Source organism: Panthera tigris, chromosome C2 (assembly GCF_018350195.1).
Source record: "Panthera tigris isolate Pti1 chromosome C2, P.tigris_Pti1_mat1.1, whole genome shotgun sequence".
NCBI lineage: Eukaryota > Metazoa > Chordata > Mammalia > Carnivora > Felidae > Panthera > Panthera tigris.
This window is the reverse complement of record NC_056668.1, coordinates 540,049-559,934: the sequence shown is the minus strand read 5'-3', so window position 1 is coordinate 559,934 and position 19,886 is coordinate 540,049. Positions and strand designations below refer to the sequence as shown.

Below are 19,886 nucleotides of genomic sequence, written 5' to 3'. Positions count from 1 at the left end.
CACAGTGGATGAGGACATACAAATTTCACATCAGCGCCCAATACCTGCCAGATTATCACTATAGTAAGAACGGAAAACAGGAGACTTAGCTGTCCCACATTCCTCCCCAGCCAGGACCCCTTAGCAAGAGCACGTACCCCCCGGGGGTGGAAGGTCCATCTGTGGAAGCTGGAAGCCAAGCACAGCCTGCCTTAACCAGGCCAAGTGCTCCGGGGCATTCCAGTGAAGGTGAGGAAGCAGCCGGCTGCCCCCTACTTCGGCAAACTCAGTGACAGGCCAGGACAGGTCGCACAGCTGTTCAGATGACACCAGGGAGGCCAGGAAGTGCAGCACACTGTTGAACAGCTCAATGATGGCTCCAGGCTCCTGTGAGACCAGGCCGCCCTGCCGCCTCTCTCTTCTGTCATGGAAAAACCGGCCGCTAAACTCACGGCCAACCCCATCTTCCACGTACTGAATGAGGGTCTGGCAGCAAAGGTCAAGGCAACAGGGGCAGTGGGAGACCAGCCACTGCACAGCCCGTGAAACCTGAGATGCAAAAACATTCAGGAGAGACTCGGTTAAACAGTTCATCCTGTTTTTCAGAAAGAGCTTCCCGAAAGTACCTCTCTCACAGCTGTCACAGCAGGTGCCACAGGGAACACCAGCTTCTCAACCACACTAGGAAGCGGGCAGAAGCTTCCACGGCACTAGAGTTCCGCCCCCTATGCCTCCCAGAGAGGGGCTCCAGGTCCCATCTTATCCTGAGGAGTAAAGCCTGCAGGGTCACCCTGGAAGGGCTCAGGCCCAAGGTAACCCAGCCCTGCACACCACCTTCACCACGCACAGAAAGGGAAGCCAGGGCCCCCCATGCTTAGGAAGCCCAGCACCTTGCTGCACACCCACATACTCTCACACCCTCTAGCTTCCCGCAGTTACTTTCATCGTAATTCCAGGCACTTCTTTCCCAAAATGGAACTATTACAACAAAACCTCTAAAAAAAATTTACATGAACAATTTAATATGTTTCAGAGAGCAGGACTGTAGGCAAATTTTGTCTTTTATTTTGATTTCTGCTTACATTTTCTTAAGTTGTCAAAATATAATGTTAAAAATCCAAGCAGTAACATATACTACATTTAAGACGGAACAAAAGGGGAAAATTGAAATGTCTTATCGGGCCTTTAAAAATGATGAAGACTTCTCACCTTAGTTGTGCCTTGTAAGTCATTAATGGAATCAGGAATCTCAATAACGGTATAATCTGAAATCAGCTTGGCTGAAACCAAATCCTGTAGCATCAGACCTTTGAGAGAAACAGACAGAGGTTACCTGTCTTATGCTCTCAGCGTGCAGACAAACTAACACATCTCACTGCACTGACCCCGCCCATCCCTGCTCCCAGTCACTGCTGTCCCTCGACTCCCTACACACACCACACTGCCAGCACGTCCTCAAACCAGGGGCTCGACCCATTTTTAAACATGCTGGTTCATAAACGAAATTGCCTTCACAAACCATCTTCCACTTCCTTCTCCATGACATCCCCTCCTGGGCTAGGTACAAGGACCACAAGTGGAAGTGCAGGCTGGAAGGGCTTGGCCTGCAGGAGCTGCTTGAGCTGTAGCAACGCAGACAGCCAGTACACGTCCTCCTCCGCCATGTCCTCACTCTCCACTTTGGGGGGAAGCAGCAGCATGAGCCCACTGGCTCCCAGGAGCTCCTTCTGCGTCTCCACAGCATCAAGGGCGCAGTCGCTGAGAGCACCGTGAGCCACCTGGAACAACATCTAGACCATCAGGAGGGACACACCAGGGGACAAATCAGCAGTGAATGTGAGCCCCAGAATAAGCGCAACCAAATGCTCACTGCTCTCTGGGCTGCCCTCCTCCGTGAGGCTGTAGATTAGTGCAAGAAACAGCCAAGTCAACAGATAATTCAGCCTCTAGCTAGAAGTGTGTTTGAAGATGTTACTTTAATCTTAACAATTACCCTTAAACAGGTATAAAAACAGGTAAGCACCGCCCCCCCCCCAAAAAGAACCCAAACAGGTAAAGCCCATAATGACAGAAGGGAGTAAAGGTAAACCAATAGCAGACAAGGGATTCTGACCAGTTTCTTGCGAGCATCACAGACATGGGAGCAATCACTGTTAAGATTAAGGAAGCAGAAGAAGCCAGACCTTAAGAGTTACAGATGGAGGTATGGAAGGAACCAGGCTGACTGAGCCTGCAAAAGTCCTGAGCACCAAGATCCAGTGGCACCAAGAGCCAGAGGTGAAGTTCAGGACCACACAGATAAGTCACACCCACCGCAGTGGCCCTATAGGTCATCCACCCACCTGCAGGTGGCCTTTAAGTGCAATCTGCCCCCTGGGCAGACATCCTATCCTGAAATGATGCAAGCATAGTGGAGGGGACAGAGCACTGGCCACTCCCCACCTGTCCCAAGACCATCAGCAGCTGGCCAAGGAGATAAGAGGAATCCTTCCCGAAGAAACCAAACAGTCCAAGAAAACAACATGCAGATCCTGACACTTGGGAGTCCCCCTAAAAACTGTACGCTTGCTGTTCAGCTACCTGCAACCCCACCTCAAACACAGAGCTTATGGACAGCCTTTTAGGGCCTCACTCAGGTATGGGCTGCCTCAGATAAGGTGTCCAAGGAGAGCCTCCAACATAAGAGAGAGATCAGAATAATAAAGAAAGAGAAATCCAAAGGAAACAAATCCTGCATGGAACATAAAAAAGCTCAGACCTCAAAAATCCTAATTTCCTCTCATGATGCATCTAAAAATAGTCACAAGACGATATGATAAATTCAAATAACAGTAAGAAAAAATGAATGATACATATGGAATAAAAATTTTGGTAGAATGTATAGAATATAAAGTCAATTTGGGGCACCTGGGTTGCTGTTGGTTAAGTGTCTGACTCCTGATTTCAGTTTAGGTCATGATTTCACAGTTCACGAGATTGAGCCCCACATCGGGCTCCATGCTAACAGCACAGACCCTGCTTGGGATTCTCTCTCTCTGCCCGCTCCCAATAAATAAATAAATAAACATTAAAAAAAAAAAAAAAAAGTCAATGAATCTCCCAGAGCATGATATTTAAAAACAAAACAGAAAATAGAGTAGAAAGGATAAGAAGCTTAGAGAATTAACTGACAAGATCCAACATCTGTCACAGGAATTCAAGAGAACAAAAAACAAAAGAAGGAAAATAGGTAGCACTGAGATGCAAAAACATCCCAGAAGTGAAACAGTACTCTCCAGCCTGAAAGGACCCCGTCAAACCCAGCACAGTGAGCAAAAGAAGTCGTCACCAGGCACACCCCAGTGGATTTTCAGAACCCCAGGGTCAGAGAGCAGGCTTCCAGAGAGAAACAAGACCAGGCCACAGAGAAAAGAACAGGAATCACCTCAGACATCTCAACAGCAACTCTGGATGCCAGATGACCTTGGGAGAAAAACTGGAAGGAAAAACCTTTCAACCCACACTTCTACAAACCTCACTGAACCACAAAGCAAATACAAGGGTAAACACATTTTCAAAGAGGCAAGGACTAAAACTAAAACGTCTGCTCCCACAGATCCTTTCTTTGGAAGAAACTGGAAGATACACCCCACACCCTGCTGCTGTCAATGGCAGGACCAAGTAAGCACTTGTATTAGTCAGGCGCTGTTCTAGGAACTCTACACGTACAGCTCACTCCATCCTCAAGGGCACCTGTGTGCAGTGCCACCATGTGGCAGCTGTGTGGCCTAGGGCTATTTTGTTTAACTTCTTGGAGCCTCAGTTCCCTCTTTGGTAAAAGAGGGATCGTAAGATCTCACTCATGTGTAATTTATTAAACAAAACAAACAGAGCAAATGAAGAAAAAGAGAAAGGCAAACCAAGAAACAGACTCTTTATAGGAAACAAACTGATGGTCACCAGAGGGGAGGCAGGTGGGAAGATGGGTAAAACGGGGGATGGGGATTAAGGAATGCATTAGTCATAATGAAATAAATATATAAATAAAATAAGATAAAATAAAATAAGTATCAGCAAGCAAGAATGGGAAAGGGGAGGACTGCCATAATTTGGATTATAAACCAGGAGGAGGGACACTTGACATTTTTCTACCCACGAGTTTCCTTCTCCCTCCAGGATATTAGCTCCTGAGAAGAGGGATTTGTGTTGATGTGTTCTCTGCTATAACCCAGCATGTGGAATAGTACTTGGGACAGAGAAGTCACTCAACAAATACTTGTGAAATGCATACCTGAATGAATGGGTAATGCAGTATGATGTAAGAAGGAGACAGGCTTTCTCTCCAAGAGGTACAAGCCAGTCAGAGATTGTTTAAAACACTGAAACAAAGACACAAAGTAAAAATTGGGGAAGGGGAAGAAATGAACAAAGTGAACATCAGGAAAGCTCCTCAGAAAACAAGAGCCGGTTGGTATTACTATACAAATAAACAAGAGCATCAAATCTCTTTTTTTAATAAAAGAGGGATCATAAGAGCACTCCTACACAGGCAGCACAGAGTCACATGGAACCTGCCTGAGATCACAGGGTTAGCAGGGGGAGGAGCAGGACCATGCTAGTGGTATGGAGATCGAGTGGCAGCCACAACCTGGGACACTATCAGCCCACAGGAGAGCAAGAGGATGGCACTTTCTCAAAGGGATAAGGTGAAGTGAGAGAGCATCTGAAACTCTACTAAGATGCACACAACCCACCTGCTGGCACATTTGGGTAAAAATTAATGAGAGATACAGAGAAAAGTATGTAAGTGAGAAACGAAGGCAACTACAATTTGCAATAAAATTAAGAAACATAGTCACAGAACACTTGGCTGGTTCTGAGGCAAACAGCAATCACACAGCCATCAAAATGTGACCCCACTCACTGAGATAAGATAAAGTGATGATGTAGCCACCTTGGAAATTAAGGAAGGCTGGGTGGGACCATAGTGTACCAATTCACTCCTCACTTGGCACGGGGTGCAGCCACAAAGACAGCCCCATGATCCCACCCCCTAGTGCTCATGCCCTTGCACAATCCCCTGCCATGACGTGCTTCTAACAGACAGAATCAGAAAAAAGTGACAAGACATCACTTTTAAGATTAGGTTACAGAGAGACTCTGTCGTCCTGCCCAGCCGATGGCAGCCAGCTACCAACTTACACACTGCCTCATGGAGAGGCCCTGGCCACAGCCAATAAGGAAGTGAATCCTGCCAACAACCACAAGAGCGAGCTTGGAAGTGGCTCTTCCCTCAGTCAAGCTTTCGGATGAGACCAGAGCTTTGGCTTACACCTTGATCTCTGCTTTGTGAGAAACCCTGAGCCAGAGGACCCAATTAAACCACACCTGGACTTCTGACCCACAGAAACTATGAGATAACAAATCTTGACTATTTTAAACTAAGTTTGGGGTTAATTTGTTATACAACAATAGATATATTTTAATGGGAAGTCAGTGGAGAACATCTAAAGTGGGTAAACTGAGAAACAGCTGTGTAAGCATGTGATTTGGGAAGACAACAGAAATCAACCCCTAGGAGAGAGGCAGGGGCTGCTATCTCTCATTATGCATCATGACATGTATCTGACTTTCTAAGTACTGCAAATATTACTTTGATTAAAAGACTTCAGAATAAAGGCAAGAACAACAACAAACTAGTTGTCCAGTAGGTGAAGTCTGACTTTATGATCATAGGAAAAAAGGGAAGAACATGAACCAAGACATTACTGTTACCTCTGAGTGGCAAGAGCATAAATGGCTCTTATCATCTTTATGCTTCCTCTGTACTTCCTTATATTTCTAAGGTTTTATACATGTATTACATTTACTTTTAGAAAATAAAATAAATAATATTAAAATAGAAAAACAAAAGTGCCTGACTGGCTCAGTTAGAAGAACATGAGACTCTTGATCTTGGGGTTGTGAGTTTGCTTAAATTAAAAAAAAAAAAATTAAAATAAATAAGTAACATAAAATGGAAGAACAAAATAAATAAAAACCCTATAACCAAACTACAATTTGAAGAGGCTCCAAGGACAGAAGGAATGTGGATTACAGTATCACACGCAGATGAGCAGGGTGTGCCACAAAGGTGACCTTCTTAGGAAGAGGAGAGGCCTGGGCACTGTAAACCCTCTGGTCAGGGCAGAGGGTAGACAGCGGGTTCTCACTGAGCACTCTGAGCATGCAACCTGGCTAACCCTCATGAGACCCTGGTGCAGTGAGTCAGGACTACATTATGGAGGGCACCACGCCTAGGCTCAAAAAGCTGGCCAGAGCAGCAGCTGACAACCCCAGGTCTGCTCCACACGGAAGCCCACACTCTCTGCCCTGCATCGTTCTTTCCCAAGCAAATAAAATACACTTCTGGGTTTATCTGAACATATGCTAACACATAAAATTTATTTATGTAGACTTTATTCGAATGAGGAAATAGGTTCTCGTTAAATAAGAATCTCTCAGACGATGGTTCCCACAAGGGAGGGAGTGGGGGCTGGACAAAATGGGAGGAGGGTGGGAGGTACGAGCTTCCAGTCATGGAATGAATAATTAAGGGGATAAAAGGTACAGCATAGGAAATATAGTCAATAGTATTGTAATAGCACTGTATGATGACAGACAGTAGGTACACTGTGGTGAGCACAGCATAATGTATAGATTTGTGGAATCATTATATTGTACACCTGAAACTAACATAACATTGTGTACCAACTCTACTTAAATAAGAATAAAGAAAAATTAAAAAAAAATTAACATCTATACTAAACAAACACCTATATAGAAGAACAAAAATTAGAACTTACGATCAAAAACTTAGGACAAGTTGAATGTAAAACAAATCCAACTGACCTGAAATGCCCAATACTGAACTTATATATATTGGTGGGACCAAGTTTAGTGAAAACTGCATAGGATTAAAAACCATTAATTACTCTCTTGTAAGACCTGATGTATCAGGAAGCCATTATAGCAAAGATGTTAGCTGTTGGCAAACCATGTGACATATAACAGGCACTGTATTTTTGCGAAATGCTCTCTTACACTTCTTAGGTTAATTATCAGAGGCCCATGAAGGAGGAGTTCAGGGTTCCTGAATTATGTGCATCTATGCATTTGTCAGGATGGTTCTGAGTTTTCACCAAGTTCTCAAAGAGGTCTGCTGACCTGAGATGATTAAGGCTCACAGCACTCCTGAGAATCTAGCCTGGCATGTCACACCAAGTAGGTGTCCGTGGGATGTCAACAGGACACAAAGAGGAACAGACATGATACGGGCTTCTGAGCCTCCCACACTTCTTCAAAACCACTTCAAGGCACTTCCATGATTCCAATAATGTCTAAGAGTGAGTGAAATAAGAAAATCACAGGGGCGCCTGGGTGGCTCAGCATTCAACTTCAGCCCAGGTCATGATCTCGTGGTCCGTGAGTTCGAGCCCCACATCAGGCTCTGTGCTGACAGCTCAGAGCCTGGAGCCTACTTCAGATTCTGTGTGTCGTCCTCTCTCTGCCCCTTCCCCACTCATGCTCTGTCTCTGTGTCTCTCTCTCTCTCTCTCAAAAAAAATAATTAAAAAAAAAGAAAATCACAGAAGTAAATACACGATTCTTACCTACCTTTATACACACATTGACAGCGACTGTCTGATCCCCTTTGCTGCTGAGAGCGTGAAACAGCGCAAGCGTCTGAATTCCCCCAGCCATGGTGCCTGTGTCGCCCACTGAGCCATCACCTCCCATGAACTTGACTTGTAACCAGTTTGCTAAAATTCTGTGAATAAAGGAAAATAACACTTGAAAAAGAATTCTAAATTTAAACTATAAAGATTTTTAGGAAAAGTGAAAAAGAAATACCACATAGATGTAGGTTCACAGACACCAACTCTTACTGTAAAGTTGAGCTGGACAAAACAGGCTGTGATTTTAAACTAGACCAAGGAACTCTCCTGGGCTATCTACTGGGGCGAGAGGAGAGGGCACTCATGAACCTGATCCATTCTTACAGTACAGTACTGTAAGTATATTTTCCTTATGATTTTCTTAATAACATTTTCTTTTCTGTAACTTTATTGTAAGAATACAGTATATGATAAACACATATATACCCAAATACAAATAAATACACAATGTTGACTATGTTAGGTTTCTGGTCAACAGCAGCTATTAGTAGTTAAGTTCTGGGGGGAGTCAAAGTTATACTCAGATTTTCGACTGTGTCAGGGGAAATGACATCTCTAAACCCCATGTTATTCAAGGGTCAACTATAAAAATGTTTTACAGAATTGAGTTTCATGCAGGGGCGCCTGGGTGGCTCAGTCAGTTTGAGTGTCCAACTTCTGCTCAGGTCATGATCTCGAAGTTCATGGGTTCAAACCCCATATCAGTTTGCTGCTATCAGCACAGAGCCTGCTTCAGATCCTTTGTCACCCACTCTCTGCCCCACTTGTGTGTGCGGGTATGCTCTTTCTCTCTCAAAAATAATAAGCATTAAAAAAAAAATTCATGCTGGAGACCTTAAGAATTACTGTGATGTATATTTCCAAGTGAACTTATTAGTGAATCAGAAGACAGCTACTCTAGGAAATGAATCACCATTTAAATACTTTTAATATAAGACAACTCTCTTCTTTGCTCAGTTGTCTTATAATCTTTATGACTTTTTTTTTCCTTAGTTAAGCAGTTTCCAAGAGTAACTGCCTAAAAAGGAATGTATTCAAAGAACTTAATACCCTCAAACAATGCTAACAGGAATGTAAATGGTGCAGCCACTGTGGAAAAGTTTGGCAATTCCTCAAAGACTTAACATAAAGTTACCTCACAACCTAGCAATTCCACGTCTAGGTATATAACAGACCTGCAAACATCTGTCCACACACACTGTTATACATGGATGTTTCATAGCGTTACTCGTAATAACCAAAGAATGGAAACAACCCAAATACTATCAACTGAACAAATAATATGTGTTTTGTTCATACGATGGAATACTATTCAGCCACACACAAAAAAAGTACTGTCTGCTATAACATGAATAAACCCAGAAAACATGATGGCTGAGTGAAAAGTGCTAGTCATAAGCCTACACATTGTGAGACTCCATTTATACAAAACGTCTAGAATAGGAAAATACATGGAAGGCAGGACACAGATTAGTGGTTTCTGGGAGCTGGAGACAGGGAGGAATGATGAGTAACTGCTAATGGATATGGGATTTCTCTGTAGGTAAAAACTGTTTTGGAAATTAGATGGTGGAGGTAGTTGCACAACTCTGTGAATATACTAAAAACCAATGAAATGAAAACTTTAAATGGGTGAAATTTATGATATGTGAATTCATGTCAATAAAGCTGCTAAAAAAGAAAACATGTTCTGTAATTGCTTTAAACATGACTTCTGGAAGCAGTTTGGTTGTAGGAAATACACGTAATGCTACGTCAATTTCTTAGAAATCTTTTAAAATATGCCAGAAGTTTTTTTCCTTTAAAAAAAAAAAAATGCAACTATAGCAAACACACTACAAACTGTCTTCCCCAAGAGTCTAAAATGATGTGGGCTCTAATCAATACACCTCACCATAACTTTAAAAGAGGATCAACTCTTGGGGCACCTGGATGGCTTAGTCATTTAAGCATCCGACTCTTGATTTCAGCTCAGGTCATGATCTCACAGTTCATGGGTTCGAGCTCCTCATCAGGCTCTGTGCTGGCAGCTTAGAGTCTGCTTGGGATTCTCTCTCTCTCTCTCTCATTCTCTCTCTCTCTCTCTCTCTCTCTCTCTCTCCTTCTGCCCCTACCCTATTTATACTCACTTTCTCTCTCTCAAAATAAATAAATAAACATTAAAAAAAAAAAGAGGGGGTGTGGGAGTGGGGATGGGTTAAATGGGTAAGGGACATTAAGGAAGACACTTGTTGGGATGAGCACTGGGTGTTATACATAGGGGATGAATCACTGGAATCTATTCCTGAGATCATTGTTACACTATATGCTAACTAACTTGGATGTAAATTAAAAAATCACTTAATTTAAAAAAAAGGATCAACTCTTAAATGTTTTTGGATACAGACTATTGTCCAATTTACAGGATAAAAATTTTAATATTCTCAAGTGTCAACTTCAAATCACAAACCAAACAGACTACGCAAGTCCCTCACGCCTCATGCTCTCAAGAGAAGTCATTCTGAGTAGGGAAAGGGCTAATATTAGGCAGTGCTAGATAAAGGACCCTCAGAGAGGCAGGCTGCAGCTACAAGTGGGAGGCTGAAGTAGCGGTGGGGTTTTGGGAAAAAAAAGGATAAACGTATTCCAGACCTGCCTGGGCCAGTGTCAGGAGTGGAGTCTCACAAACTTTCAGATAAGGTCCCAATAAAAAGTCAGGGACACAAATCCTTGGTGGCAAAACAGTTGGGACGGGACCCCTCTCACTCTTGAGAGCTTTATGCCTTCTCTCAGTAAACTCTACTGCTTTGCCCACTCTCTGTTGGCCACAAGATTCATGCTCGGACTCCTCTGTGCGACAAGGGCCAGAGTCCCTCCCATCCTCCTGTAAAACTCCACCTCCTGAAGCCACTTTCTCAACCTCAAAGCCCAGGGAGGGAAACCCTTCCTGACCTGCCAGGACTCCCTGGGGACTGCTCTTCTCCATCAGGCAACACCAGCACCAGCTTCCAAAACACACGCTCCCACCTTCCAGGGAGGTACTTGGCCACGAGGGATGGCAGGTCCAGGGGTGTCCATGCTGCATCACTGGAAGGAACAGAGCACAGAGGGTAAGCCAGTGCACAAGTCCCATGCAGGAGAAGCACACATGGCAGGGGGATGACAGACCTCAGCAGTTGCTTGTAAAAGTGCTGAACCTTCATCTGGTGCACTGTCTTGTTCCTGAGCCACCGTAACCTACAAAGAAAGGAAGACACTGTGCCTTCATGAGGCCACCTCAGTACCCATGAAAGGAATTTGGTGAATATTTACTGATGTTCTGAGTGGAAAGTAACTGGTTAATAGTGTCTCCTGATACAGAATGGTTAGGAGACCAAGAAAACTTTTTCTGATAAACAGATCAGTCAGAGAATTTGTTCATTCCACAAATATCAAGCCATGGGAGATGAGTAGTAAACAGACAAAAATCCTGCCCTCAAGAACAGTCATGAGGACAGAAGAAACTCCACCAATGAAAACTGATAGATGTATCCAGAAAGACCAGAAGACAAAGATGTGATTCTAAGTAAAATTCAATCACCAGGCCCTGAGTGTTTTAAGTGGAAAAGGAGTGTGAAATCAAAGCATGTAGCACAAGTCATACATCCAGAACTAGAGGAAGAGACGACCTTCAAGAATATCCTGCATCTATTTTCACGTTCTCTGATTCTCTCCACCTTCCCTCCAAACACACACATGAATCCACGCTCTCCGTAAAGCCGGGTGGGGCTGGGGAACACCAGGCGGCCATGGCAGGCCAAGTGCTGACCTGGTGCAGGAGATGCCCAGTTTCCCTGCATGGCCCAGATCCAGGAGGCCCTTGGCCAGATTCTCCTCAGCAATGGGGCACTCTGCACTGGGTGCCAATGCCTTCAGGCGGTTGTTCATGTCCACACAGCAAGGCGCTGCAGGGAAAGCCCGCATCTGGCGCCTCAGTTTTTTCCGGGCTGCGACGGCTTCCCTCCACCTGGAGGGCACAACAACGTATCATCATTGGGTATTTTCAAGGTTACTACGAGGACAAATGCAAAACCACAGTCCAATGCTATAACGTAGGGAAGCACAAAGTTTTTTTCAGCAATAGTCCTCAAGCTAACAAATGAAACAATTAAAATTAACACTCAGGCATGGGAAATGCACAAGAGCAGATGAGTGGTGGTAAACAACAAAAGTAGTGAACTGAAGCACTGAAGCTCAATGATCTCTAGACGCTAACTTGGCGATATGGATATGGATACAAGATACACACTCTGACCCAGCCAACACCACTCATGGGAACTTCTCTCCAGATATGTGTGCACCTGTACGAGATGTCTGTACAAGGACGACCACCACAGCACTCTGCCATAGCTAAAAAGAGAAGCCATGTGAAAGTCCATCACCGGAGAACTAGATGGGTCCTTTCTGGCTGCACTGACAACCCTGGGAAGAGTCCAATGTGCTGCTGTGGTGAGGCCTCCGCCTTCCCTCGAGTGGAGTAAAGACAGGTTAGCACAGATGCTGCCGTCTGTGCTAACAACCACAAAAAAGGGCAGAAGGCTTCTGGATGCGTACTCAGCAGCTGCTGCTTCTGAGGAGGAAGATGGGTATGGAGACTTCTGTGGTACGGAGACTCACTTCTCCCTATATTCCCTCTTATATGGTTAAACTTCCAAGTTTACTCTTACTTTAAGTGCTGTTACAAAATGACACATGACACAACATACACAGTACAAGCCCAAGTTTAAAGATTAACGACAGGGTCACCTAGTTGGCTCAGTCAGCTAAGCATCCAACTCTTGATCTCAGCTCAGGTCATGATCTCACAGTTCATGTGATCGAGCCCCACATCAAGCTCTGTGCTGACGGCCCAGAGTCTGCTTGGGATTCTCTCTCCCTCTCTCTCTGCCCCTCCCCTGTTCACGCACTCTCTCTCAAAATAAACTTTTAAAAAAAAATTTTAATACATAAAGATCCATGATAAAATAGTCACATACTTCCATCCAATTAAGAAGCAGTGGCCATGACCAGCACTGGGCCCTGCTCAATTATGCACGCTCTCACTCCCAAAGGTAACCGCTGCACTAAGTTTATGATCGTTAATTTTCCTTCCCTTCTTTAGGGTTGTACCATCACATAAATTTAAAACAATGTATTTAGTTTGAATATACCCTGTTTGTACGTTGTACAGATTTCCCTAAAAACTGCTTTTTTTCACTTATATAAGTTTTAGAAATTCACCCATGTGGGTGCACACAGCTAGAATTTATTTGGCTTATTCAGAGCCATCTCCCTGCATCAAAAGCATTAGGTAAACGACAGAGAGCAACCTATGAATACTTGTCAAAATACAAAACAGCCTCCAATCTAATTCCTTATGTATCCCTTAGCGTTTACCCTTTAGGAAGGAACATATTCGTGGGTATGTATAATTGACTATATCTGAAAGTATCATCTTTGTAAAAGGCTCTCCCCACATGCATCCATTTCATCTGTAAGGACACAGGACTCACCGCTGGAGATACTTGCAGAAGCACTGCAGTTCCTGGAGGGTCTCCTTTGCAGTCTGGAAAATCTCCTCCCCAAGAAACAAGTCCACCAGGTGAGCACAGACATCCTCACAGCAACGGGCCATGCGGACTCTCTGGTCTGTCTCCACTGCATTCCTATAGAAGAGGATAATCAAGATGGAAGACACTGTACCCAGGGCCCACATACATTGAGGGCTTGCCCTAAAAGTGGCAAGATTCCACATCCTTACTACTGAAATGCAATTGTGCCTCTCCCACAAGAGAAGCTTTAAGATTTTCATTTTACTTTGGGGCGCCTGGGTGGCTCAGTCAGTTAAGCGTCTGACTTCAGCTCAGGTCATGATCTCACGGTTCATGAGACCCGCATCAGGTTCTGTGCTGACAGCTCAGAGCCTGGAGCCTGCTTTGGATTCTGTGTCTCCCTCTCTCTCTGTTCCTCCCCTGCTTACGCTTGCTCTCTCTCTCTCTCTCTCTCTCTCTCAAAAATAAGTAAATAAATATTAAAAAAAAAAAAAAGATTTTCATTTTACTTAATGCACAGACCTGTTAAGACAGAGGAAAAGACAAAAGTGGTATAGGCTACTAGATTATAGGTCCAATCAGGCCCTTGTAAACAGTCAATAAATAAACTTTTGTCGTAATAAATTAGCTACAAATTTTAATTTTCAAGTGACCATTAAAATAACTACAACACCTTCTCATCAGCACTATCCGATGTTTGCAATTAAAAGTGTCCCAAGAGCTGGCAGCCAAGATTGGCAGCCCATGTTTCAAATGGCAGTGGCCCTCAAGATAAACCAGCATCTAAATGAGATTTTTATGACAAAATTCTGTCAACCAAGGGAGCACAAACAATTTTACCAGATATATTTAGTCACAAAAATCAAAGAAGCTTAAACAAGCAAGACATGCTTTCAATAGTCCTCTATGGCAGGTGGAGACAGTCCTGGTGCTGAGCTGAAGCCCAGATCTCCCGGGACTGTGGAAAAATATATCAAGTCCCAGCTCTTACATATCTCCTAACACTCCTTCCTGGGATTAAGAACAGACATTGATCCATCACTTATGAGGTTTCGTGCTTAAACAGGGAAATAGACTCCCAATTATTAAAGATGCAAAGAAACATTAAACAAAACACTCTGCCTCCTTGCTGTGTCCTCCATCTGCAATGGAATCTGTGCTCTGCCATAGTACAGTCCATCACTTTCAGGGCTACCTCAGGGTGGTTTTTTTTATTTATTTATTTTTTTTTTAATTTTTTTTTTTAAGGTTTTATTTATTTTTGAGACAGAGAGAGACAGAGCATGAACGGGGGAGGGGCAGAGAGAGAGGGAGACACAGAATCGGAAGCAGGCTCCAGGCTCTGAGCGGTCAGCACAGAGCCCGACGCGGGGCTCGAACTCACGGACCGCGAGATCGTGACCTGAGCTGAAGTCGGCCGCTCAACCGACTGAGCCACCCAGGCGCCACTCAGGGTGGTTGAGGCACAAAGACAGATTTCCCTGCACACTGAACTTCTTTCTTCCCTGAAGCTTGACAGTGAAATTAATAAAGTTCTTAGGCAGCCATCAACTTAATATAAACTACTAAACATATAAGATGTTATAGTATATAAGCCTCATGGTAACCACAAATCAAAAACCTATACTAGACACACAAAAATAAAGAGAAAGGAATCCAAGCATAGTAGTAAAAAAAGCCATCAAACCGCAAGTGAAGAGAGCAAAAGAAAGGAACAGAGAAAAACTACAGAAAAAACAGAAAGCTATTAACAAAATGGCCATAAGTATATACGTATCAATAATTACTTTAAATGTAAATGCTCCAATCAAAACATACAAGGTAACTGAATGGATTAAAAAAATAAGATACATAGGGGCACCTGGGTGGCTCAGTCAGTTAAGCGCCCAACTTCAGCTCAGGTCATGACTTCAGCTCAGGTCATGATCTTGTGGTCCATGAGTTTGAGCCCTGCCCCAGGCTCTGTGTTGACAGCTCAGAGCCTGGAGCCTGCTTAGTATCCTGTGTGTCTCTCTCTGCCCCTCCCCCACTCACGCTGTCACAGTCTCTCTCTCAAAAAATAAATACACATTTAAAAAAAAAAAAAAAAAGACCCATCTAAATGCTGCCTACAAGAGACTCACATCTGACCTAAAGACATATAGACTGAAAGTGAAGGGGTGAAAAACATATACCATGCAAATGAAGGGGGAAAAAAGCCAAGATAACAATACTTAGACAAAGTAAACTTTAAAACAAAAATCATAGCAAGAGACAAAACACAGACAAGAGATGTAATGATAAAGGAAACAATCCCAACAGGAGAACATAACAATTATAAGTATCTATGCACCCAACATGGAAGCACCTAAATACATAAAGCAAATGTTAATAGACAAAGAAGAAAAACCGACAGTAATACATACAGTAATGACAGAGGACTTTAACACCATATTTACTTCATGGATAGATCATCCAGACAGAAAATCAACAAGGAATCCGTCTCTTTGAACAACGTATCACACCAGCTGGGCCTGACAGTTATATATGGAACATTTCATCCGAAAACAGCAGAATACATTCTTTAAGTGTACATGGAACGTTCTCAGGACAGATCACGTTAGGCCACAGAACATGTCTCAATAAATTTAAGACGACTGAAATCACATCAAGCATCTCTTTCAAACACAACAGTACAAAACTATAAATCAACTACAACAAAAAAATCTGGAAAGAACACAAATACATGGGGGCTAAACAACATGCTACTAAAAAATGAATGGGTCAACCAAGAAATCAAAAAAGAAAAAAATATATATACATATATATATGGAGACAAATGAAAATGAAAACACAACAGTTCAAAATCTTTGGGATGCAACTGTTCCAAGAGGGAAGTTTATAGTGATGCAGGCTCAAGAAACAAGAAAAATCTCAAACAACCTAACCTTACACCTAAAGGAGCTAGGGAAAAAAAAGAACAAACAAAATTCAAAGCTTATAGAAGGAAAGAAGTAGTAAAGATTAGAGCAAAAATAAATGAAACTGACAGTAGACAATCATAGAAAAGATTACTAAAACCAAGAGCTGGTTCTTTGAAAAGATAGACAAAATTGATAAACCTTTACCCAGACTCATCCAAAAAAAGGGAGGATTCCAATAAATAAAATAAGAAATGAAGGAGAAGAAATAACAACTGACACCACAAAAATACAAAGGATTATAAGAAAATATTATGAAAAATTATATGCCAACAACCTGGACAACATAGAAGAAATAGATAAATTCCTAGAAACACACAATCTTCTAAAACTGAAATAGGAAGGAACAGAAAATTTCAAAAGGTTACTAGTAATGAAATGGAATCAGTAATCAAAAAACTGCCAACAAACAACAGTCTAGGACCAAATGGCTTCACAAGTAAATTCTACCAAATATTTAAATAAGAGGTAATACCTACTGTTCTCAAAATATTCCAAAAAAGGAGAAGAGGAAGCAAAACACCCAAATTCATTCTACAAAACCAGCACTATTCTAATACCAAAACAGACAAAGATACTACAAAAACAGAAAATTACAGACCAATCTCTCTAATGAACACAGATGCGAAAATCCTCAACAAAATAGTAGCAGACTGAATACAACAATACATTAAAACATTATTCACCACAGTCAAGTGGGATTTATTCCAGAGATACAAATGTTGGTCAATATTCACAAATCGATCAATATGACACACCACAACAAGAAAGGATAAAAACCATATGATCATCTCAACAGATGCAGAAAAAGGGTCTGACAAAATGCAACACCCATTCATAATAAAAAACCCTCAACAAAATGAAATAATAAACATCATAAAAGCCTCAACATAATAAAAGCCATATATGAAAAACTCACAGCTAACATCATATTCAACGGTGAAAAACTTGAGAGCTTTTCCTCTAAGATCAATAACAAGTCAAGGATGCCCACTCTCACCACTTGTATTCAACATAGTATTGGAAGTCCCAGCCATAGCAATAAAACAAGAAAAAGAAATAAAAACATCCAAATTGTTAAAAAAGTAAAACTGTCACTATTTGCAGATGATGTGATACTACATACAGAAAACCCTAAAGACTCCACCAAAAAACTATAAGAACTTATAAATGAATTCAATTAAGTTGTAGGATACAAAATTAATACACAGAAATTTGTTGCATTTCTATACACTAATAATGAAGTAGAAGGAGAAATTAAGAAAACAATACCATTTACAGTTGCACCAAAAAGAATAAAACAGCAAGGATAAATTTAACCAATGAGGTAAAAGACCTGTACTATAAAACACTGATTAAAGAAACTGAAGAGGACACAAATGGAAAGGTATTCCATGCTCATGGGTTGAAAGAGAATATTAATAAAGTGTCCATAATACCCAAAGCAATCTACAAATTCAATATAATCTCTATCAAAACACCAATAGCATTCTTCACAGAACAAAAACAAATAATCCTAAAATCTTTATGGAACCAAAAAGACCTCAAATAGTCAAACCAAACTTGAGAAAGAATAACGAAGTTGAAAGTATCACACTCTTAGATTTCATAATCTACAAAACTATAGTGATCAAAATAGTATGGTACTGGCACAAAAAGAGACACACAGACAATGGAACAGGATAGAGGGCCCCTACCTACATGGTCAATTGTCTATAAACAAAGGAAGCAAGAATATACAATGGGGAAAAGACAGTCTTTTCAACAAATGGTGTAGGGAAAACTGGACAGCTACATGCATAGGAATGAAACTGGACTACTTTCTCACACTACACACAGAAATATGAACTCAAAATGGATTAAAGACCTCAATCTGAGATCTGAGACCTGAAACCTTAACACTCCTAAAAGAAAACATAGGCAGCAATCTCTTGGGACATCAGCCTTAGCAACATATTTATGGGTAGGTCTCCTCAGGCAAAGGAAACAAAAGAAAAATAAACTACTGAGATTATACCAAAGTAAAAAGGTTTAGCACAGTGAAGGAAACCATCAGCAAAATAAAAAGGCAACCCAATGATGGGAGAAGATATCTACAAATAAAAAATAAAAGAGACAATATAGTAAATAATATTGTAATTACGTTGCATCATGACAAGTGATGAATACACTTATCATGGTGAACACTGAATAATTTATAAAACTTTCAAATCAACATGTTGTACACCTGAAACTAATATAACACTGCATGTTAATTACACTTCAATTTTTAAAAAGTTAATAAAGTTCTTAAGTGAGATGGCTCAAAATGATCTTTTAACATCTGAAACAAGGGAAGGGACCTCCTACTTGAGAAAATTAATGGTAAATGACTTGGTGTACAAGACTGCCAATGAATTATTTTGCTAACAGACACTTGCCCACACCCAGCGCAGGGTCCACAATGAGGATGAGAGTGTATGTAAGTGAGGCCCTCTCTGTAGGCAACACATACCAAGTACATGGATGGCATTTTACTGTTTGGCTATCCAAAAGATATGCTACCCCCCGTCCAAGTGAAACACAGCTAGCCTGAACTTCACCAGCCTGGCCACAGCACTTCAAAAACCCCATTTTGTCCCACCAGCCCACACCCTCAAACTACAACTTCATTTACTTCAACTCCTGGGAACAGGTTTCCCTCACGCATTCTGTCACCACAAGTTCTGTCAGCTCTGTAGCCAGGCCATGGCTCAGCTGAGTTAACACCAGTTCTCTCTCTTGTTTCAACCTAAGGGTAAAAGAAAAAAAAGCACAAGAGTAATGTTTAAGAATAAAAAGTGTCAGTACACTCCGTGACCTCATGGGTCGGGATTTGAGTTGTGCCTCCTAATAAGCTGGCAGGCCCACTCCTCTAATCCCACCAGACATGACACACAGTCACCCACACCCCAGCTCCCCTGACCACCACTCTTACCCCCAACTCCAGCTACACGGAGGGGTGCTGCTCACAAGGTGGGTGTGGCCTCAGGACCCCCACCCACTCCCTGAGCTGCACTGCATGAGGATGCTGGGTGAGCCATGGGTTTCATGCTAGTGCAATGGACAACAGTAAGAGCATCCTAGACCAGGGTGAATTCTGTCCTTTGTCCACACACCCCGACCTCAGGCGCACTGCAGGAACACGACACACTCACCTTTCCTCTTCAGCCTGCCGCCTCTCCTCCTCCTTTCGCTCCCTTTCCTTAGACACTTCCTCAGCTGCAATGTGCCTCAAAATGCCTGTGGTTGCAGCTGTTAACAGCTCCTCCATAGCAGCATTGGAAACACTATGCAGAGAAAAGTGGATGCGATTCTAAATAAATAAAAGCCAAGGAAGCCACATAACTTCTAATATTAACAAGGAAAAAATATATATTTAGCTTTTAGCATAAAAATTAAGCATGTGGTTAGAAACACACAATCAAAACTGACTCATGTAAAAACAGAAAATCTGAATGGGGTGCCCAGGTAGCTCAGTTGGTTAAGCCATCTGACTTTGGCTCAGGTCATAATCTCACAGTTTGTGAGTTCGAGCCCTGAGTTAGCCTCTTCTGCTGTCAGCCTGGAACCCACTTTGGATCCTATGCCCATCTCTTCCTGTCCCCCGCCGCCGCCATGTGCACGCACATGCTCTCTCTCTCAAAAATAAACATTAAAAAAAAAGAAAGTCTGAATAAACCT

The 19,886-nt window shown here is 42.3% G+C and overlaps 1 protein-coding gene across 4 annotated transcripts in view; it reads right to left on the bottom strand.

Moving 5' to 3' along the window:
• The window catches only part of LOC102964297 (minichromosome maintenance complex component 3 associated protein), a 55,905-nt gene that overhangs the window by 9,144 nt on the left and 26,875 nt on the right, over positions 1–19,886 (bottom strand). For 3 of the 4 annotated variants that reach the window (XM_042957179.1, XM_042957182.1, XM_042957180.1), the window contains exons 15-24: positions 19,361–19,492; positions 18,841–18,954; positions 13,186–13,338; positions 11,463–11,660; positions 10,823–10,891; positions 10,607–10,741; positions 7,614–7,767; positions 1,499–1,769; positions 1,189–1,286; positions 138–528 (exon numbers count right to left, since the gene is read on the bottom strand). In XM_042957179.1, coding sequence (XP_042813113.1) covers positions 138–528; positions 1,189–1,286; positions 1,499–1,769; positions 7,614–7,767; positions 10,607–10,741; positions 10,823–10,891; positions 11,463–11,660; positions 13,186–13,338; positions 18,841–18,954; positions 19,361–19,492 — 1,715 coding nt within the window. The remainder of the gene's footprint in view (positions 1–137; positions 529–1,188; positions 1,287–1,498; positions 1,770–7,613; positions 7,768–10,606; positions 10,742–10,822; positions 10,892–11,462; positions 11,661–13,185; positions 13,339–18,840; positions 18,955–19,360; positions 19,493–19,886) is intronic. The other variant, XM_042957181.1, reaches the window with a different exon arrangement.